This window comes from Protomyctophum bolini (genome assembly GCF_963924005.1).
Source record: "Protomyctophum bolini genome assembly, chromosome: 22".
Taxonomy (NCBI): Eukaryota; Metazoa; Chordata; class Actinopteri; order Myctophiformes; family Myctophidae; genus Protomyctophum; species Protomyctophum bolini.
The window spans coordinates 14,041,073-14,046,731 of NC_137883.1; the positions used below are offsets into that span (position 1 = coordinate 14,041,073).

Sequence of the window (5,659 nt, forward strand, 5' to 3'; positions counted from 1 at the left end):
TTTGTATTACAATGAAAAAGAACACACTAAGTACAGTGCTGTTTTACAGAGTCATATATTATCGAAGTATTCTGAGGCACCCCTGGGCTTGGGTCACGGACTCACGGCAGCTACTTTGAGAAACCCTGGATTAAACAACCACTTGAATGAGTTTTACGTGTGTACACAAACTGGACAATGAACAGTGCAGTTCACATGAATTACACAATGACAACTAAACTGAAAATACAATTTATTACACTGAGTAATAAATACATACAAAGATGCAAGTAACAGCATTTTCCTTTTTTGTTACCAAAAAAACAACCTCAACATGAACGAACCAATCAGTTTGGCACATTTCTGTCCTTTTGCTCATGCTTGATTTGTACTCCGTCGCACGACGGTTGGTGCACACGCAGAAACTACTGTACGACGCATTACGAATCAAGCTCTACTCACCCGTGTAAGGGTCTGAAAAACAGACCGAATTTATCAAAAAGTCTAGTCTCCTCTCCTAGTCTAGCGCTGTACAGGCCATGCAGTGTCAACAATTTACCCAGTAGGCTATCATGAGCCCATTAGCATGCATAAATCACTGTTTTAAATATAAAGTCAAAACTATGACCTCAAAATGGGGCAAAAATAAAAAAAATACATTGTTTCCCATCATTTGTATTCCAATAATCTAGACATTAATGCACCCCCCCACACACCCCAAAAAAGAGGGAAAAAATACATTATAAGGAAAAACTCACAAGTCATGTCACCATTATGATATTTTCAAAAAAGAAAAAGAAAAAAAATCCATTCCTTGTTCCTCTTCTCAAAGGAAATACCATGCAAGAGTTTTATTTATTTTTCTTCAACATGAGACACACATCTTGTTCTTCTTGCGGAGAAGACAGTGTCGTCTTAGCTAGGACCTCGCATTCCGCTCAGTCTCAGCCAAGCACTCGCGCACCAAACCCCTAGCATGGATTATACCTGTAGAAAAAGAGTTAAAATAATAGATAAGTTGTTACTCATTCAAATCTGAACCCGTTGGGTGTATGGAAGTTATGTTACTTAAGGGTGAGTGGGGTCCTCCATGATGCGGAGCACTGCAGCCCACATCATAATAATCACCCGTGGGTGCGGGCCGCATTCACTCAAGGGACTATACTTGAATGAAATTTCTAAATATAAATAAAATACCAAGCTGTAGATTCTGAACAAAAGGGGGAAATAAAAACTAAACAAACATATATCGGTATCAGCTAAATTGTTATTTTAACCATCGGTATCGGCCAAGTATTTCCATACATTACATACATACATATTAGTTTGGTGTACACGACAGTACCTCGCTTCAGTCTCTCCATTGCACTCTTGCTCCCAGCGTATGTTGGCCTGATTTCCTTCCCCAGCTCCTCGATGATGGCCAGCAGCTCTGCATATTTGCTCTGAGGCACTTGGGTCCCAGTAGAGCCCTGGAACGAAGCGATAAAAACACTTTAGGCCTGTCACAATTATTACATAATCGCCTAAATCTCAATTATTTGAGATAATTGCATTATTTTTGCATAATCGTCATTATCGTCATAAGCATTATCATGTTGAAAACTGTACATATATATTTTTTAAATAGTCTAAATAGCAGATATACAAGTTCAAACTTGTAGATCTGCTATTTCCACTATTTTTTATAAAGTTTAAAGTTATTCAATTATAAATAATTGCCCTATCTTCCCTGTGCGCCTTTTGTTCATGAAGCCTAAAAGCCAAACAGCAATGTCATTTGTATTCATAATGTTCCATAATGTTCAACAACAGAAACACAATTCAATTGTACATTCTTTGTGATTGTTACTGTATCTTTTGTTGTTTTTATTGTTACTGTGAAGCACTTTGTAAAATTGTTTTTGAAAAGGTGCTATAAATAAAGTTATTATTAATATTAATTGTCAATTTAAATTATTTGAGTGACAAGATTCGTCAAGTAAAATGTCATAATCGTGACAGCCCTAATAACACTAATTATTTAACATATCATACAGTCTATAAAAATGGCCTGTGCCAAAAAACGTCTGTGGGAGACGCAGCTGTGGGAGTATACAGCAGCTGCATGTCTCTCAGTGCAGTGACAGTCTGTGATCATTTGCCATAATCATATTAAAAAATGTATCATTTTTTAATATGATTATGGCAAATTTGTCAGCTAGGTCAGGAGGTAACAGGGGGTGCACGGCCAATAAAGTTTGGGGACCGCTGGTGTAGACTAAATCAATTACAGGAGTTAAAATTGTATACTGCCTGCAAGCATACAGACACCAGCCTTTTCATGTTGGTGAGGTTGAGAACTACACATTGTAATGTTGATTTCACAATAGCTACTTGCTTGCTTATAAAAATGGTAGAATTAAATTGGGTTATTTCTAGAAATGTGTATGGGAAATGCCAATTAGACATTACACATCGAAAGGTCCTCAGTCAAATCCTCAGTGTTTAATCCTAATTTTTTGCTATCCAAGTGTACAAATATAATACATTTTTATGGGTTCATTTGTTATAATTGTTAAAGTAAAAAAATCCTGCTGTAACCAGTGGTTCCCAAACTTTTCAGGTTGAGACACAAAACAGACGTTTGTGAAACTAGTGAAAATAGGAGATCTATAAGTGCAGCTTCGCGAGTTTATAGATTTCATGTAATTTCTTAGATTTATTTGTTAGTTTGTTTTGTATACAATTATTTAAAATTGTATTATTTAAAAATATATATTGTTTTAATGTAGGAAAAGAAAATAGTCGTGACCCATAAGAATTGGTCCGTGACCCACAAATGTGTTTGAAACACTGGTATAGCCCATGATGAAATTGAATACCTGTGAGAATCCTAAAGAGGGTGATCCGTAGTCATTCAGGAGGGGTCTGTAGGACTGTAATGTGGCTAAGTTGGGTGTTGAGGGAGACTGGATGTTTCCAACTGCTAAAAGAAAAATATATAGTTTTCAGTACAAGATGAAAAGGGCAGAGAAACAAAGCAGATGCAATGCAAACCGTGGCCCCTTCAGTTTGGTCTTCTACCCCTCAAGAATGATACGCCCTGGGCCTTTTTGCCCCAGCTGATTCCATTATTTTCTACTCTGCCTCTTTCCTGTTGAGGTTTTTAGACACCAGTGTATTTTGTTGAGATTCTGAATTCTTGAGTCGACTTCAAGTGAGACAACTGACTCCAGATGCTCAGTCCAGGGTAGGCTGAGCATCTAACTTTTGAATTGGGAGCAAAAACTGAGCATCTATAACAGTAGTTCTCAAACTTTTTCATGCAAGGAGGCCCAAATTGATGTTTTTGACACAGCACAAAGTTAGCTTGTACATCTACTATTTTTCAATAGCCAATAACGTATACATGGATAAGCGAAGAGAATTGGTTAAAATGATTGTGATGCTGTATTATAACTGCGGACCCCCTGGCCTGGAACGTCCCCAAGGACCCCTGGCGGCCAAATATGAGTTATTTGTCTTAAAATCATGGTCTTTGTTGTATTTGATGGTCTTCCTGACCTGGCCTGTTCTCAATTAACAGGCCAGGGAGTTTCTGGCAGTTGGATGATCCCGTGGGCTAAATAATGACTAGAAGAATACAGTACATAATATGGAACCAAACTATTCCATTCCACTCCCAGTTAGTTCAGTTTTAGACCCCGGCGAGAAAAAAAACTATTAAAAAAAACCGAGGGTGAACTGGGGGAAAAGGTTGAGAGAAAGAAATAATCACTGGCTTTTTCCCCCCACTTGCAGTACGCGTCGTCTAACGCGAGGTGTCCTCGAAGAGTCGTGAAAAAAAGAAGGGAAAAAAAGACATTCACAGGCAGACAATCAGCAGCAGCGGCTCTGCGCGGCGAGGGAGTATCATGGAGGAAACGGAACAGGGCTGATTCAAGAAGCCAAAGTGATACATTTTTTGTCACAATGTAGCGGCGCCCCCCCGGCTTTATCCTGGACACGGGTCGGTCGACGGTAGAACCCGACGCGGGGGAATCCGTATTTTAATCTCCACAGAACCGCCAACCGTTGATGTCAGCGCTGCCGTGCGCTGGATGCATGGGACTCTTTACATTAGTAATAATGGCGGATATGAATTAGCCTAGCTTCCCAGGATCTGACCCTATATATATAACTGGACAAAAAAAACTACACGCCACGGTCTTTCTCCAGGTATTCGCCGAGACCCCGAATTAAAACACTCGATCTAGCGGCTGGATGCGCTCGTTTTCGCCGCTGTTTTTCTCTTACCCGGGTTGCCAGAAGTTCCCGGGATGGGCTGGTGGACGTTGGGTTTGTAGGACATTCCCAGAGACATTGTAAATTAAAGAAATAAAAATGACCCGAAATTCAGTGAAGCGTCTGTCTCTCACTTTTTGTTTACAACGGCGGCGCCGGCAAATATGGCCGTCACTTTATATTGACACCCACTATGCTTTAAACACTGCAACTACACATCATTATTACACATCGTCTGGATGGTGGGGATTTTTACACAATGCAATCCCACCACCACCACCACAATCCAAACACGTGTTCGCTTGTTTTAACACACACAAAAAGAACATATAGGCTATATTTTTCTCAAGTGTATTTTGCTCCTTTGGCATTTTATATAGAAGATCCACTGGGAAAAACAATAGATGATCAACTTTGATCTATACTCTTCTAGAGTACAAACACTACTAATTCTATATCGACGATGGGCATCACTTTATTCCTTAACTTTTCAAACGTAACATTTCACGAAACACATAAAAAGTAAACTTTAGGCTCGTGCTATGTGGGTAAAAGAGTACTTTGTGACGGGTTTTTTAAGTTATATGTTTTACACCCACGACTTGAAGGAATATTTAGGTAACAGCGCCTTCTTTTTTTTGTCTATGAAGTTTATTTATTATTATTTCATTTTTTGCTTTAACCGTCCACGGGGAGGGGGGGGGGGGCGATTACGCTGAAAATAGCCGATCTAGCGACACCGCCGTACGACGAATAATAAACCAAGCAGAAGAAGATTATTCTTCTGAGCACAAAGACTTGATAGATACCTGGCTTTGTCTGGGGGGATGCGTCCGTCGCGTCCCGTGTCGACATGACGACTATGTACCGCTCGAGTTTTAGCGTTAAAAGTTCAATTAAAAGATCAAAGATTCTCTCTTAATTTTGAGTCACGTGTCGAGGCAAGCGGATCCGAGCCGGTTTTGACTCCCATACATCCAGTATGAGTTGTGATGATCTGGCCTCCGAGTCCTCACTCAGTGGCCTGGGGTTCATACTTCATAACCTAACCCGTTCTTGACCATTGGTGGACACACAGACACACAGTGATCAGGACCTATGGTCCAATCATGTCTCGCAGCGTCACGATCCGTTGGCTCAGTGTGTGGGGCCTGGGGGTCGCTTGCATGAGGGGACCCCGGCACCACCACCATCAATCAGACAGTCGTCACAAAAATGTATGCTCCTGCTACTACTATAGGCCTAACCTATCCCTTCCCTGGCCTTGTTTGATGAGAGAAATTGAGATACTGCAGTTTTCTTCAAAAAGTTTAAACTATTATATGCTTGTTATGGTAGCATCCTTCATGGGAGACCCTAGCTATGGGACAGTTTACTTTAGCATATTTTCAGGTCAGTGTGAAACAGGCAGAAG

General features: G+C 40.3%; 1 protein-coding gene across 4 annotated transcripts; it reads right to left on the reverse strand.

Annotated features, from left to right (window-relative positions):
* Positions 1 to 215: 215 nt before the first annotated feature.
* cdk2ap1 (cyclin dependent kinase 2 associated protein 1) lies at positions 216 to 5,282 on the reverse strand. 4 transcript variants are annotated; one of them, XM_080756178.1, is made up of 4 exons: positions 5,055 to 5,282; positions 2,844 to 2,944; positions 1,325 to 1,451; positions 216 to 966 (listed from the first exon to the last, which is right to left on the reverse strand). In XM_080756178.1, the coding sequence occupies exons 1-4, from the start codon at positions 5,098 to 5,100 to the stop codon at positions 899 to 901; spliced, it is 342 nt and encodes a 113-aa protein (XP_080612304.1). In that variant the 5' UTR covers positions 5,101 to 5,282; the 3' UTR covers positions 216 to 898. The 4 variants fall into 4 exon arrangements, with proteins under 4 accessions (XP_080612304.1, XP_080612303.1, XP_080612301.1 ...); XM_080756177.1 differs by having other exon boundaries at positions 2,844 to 2,947; XM_080756175.1 differs by lacking the exon at positions 5,055 to 5,282 and adding an exon at positions 4,258 to 4,410 and having other exon boundaries at positions 2,844 to 2,947.
* Between the last annotated feature and the right edge of the window lie 377 nt (positions 5,283 to 5,659).

Bases quoted from the DNA above. Each gene is read 5' to 3' on its own strand.
- cdk2ap1 (XM_080756175.1), bottom strand. From the start codon at position 4,324: ATGTCTCTGGGAATGTCCTACAAACCCAACGTCCACCAGCCCATCCCG. The intron at 2,948-4,257 runs GTAAGAGAAAAA...TTTTTCTTTTAG, and splicing joins GGGAACTTCTGGCAACCCGG to CAGTTGGAAACATCCAGTCT. The intron at 967-1,324 runs GTACTGTCGTGT...CTTTTTCTACAG, and splicing joins AATGGAGAGACTGAAGCGAG to GTATAATCCATGCTAGGGGT.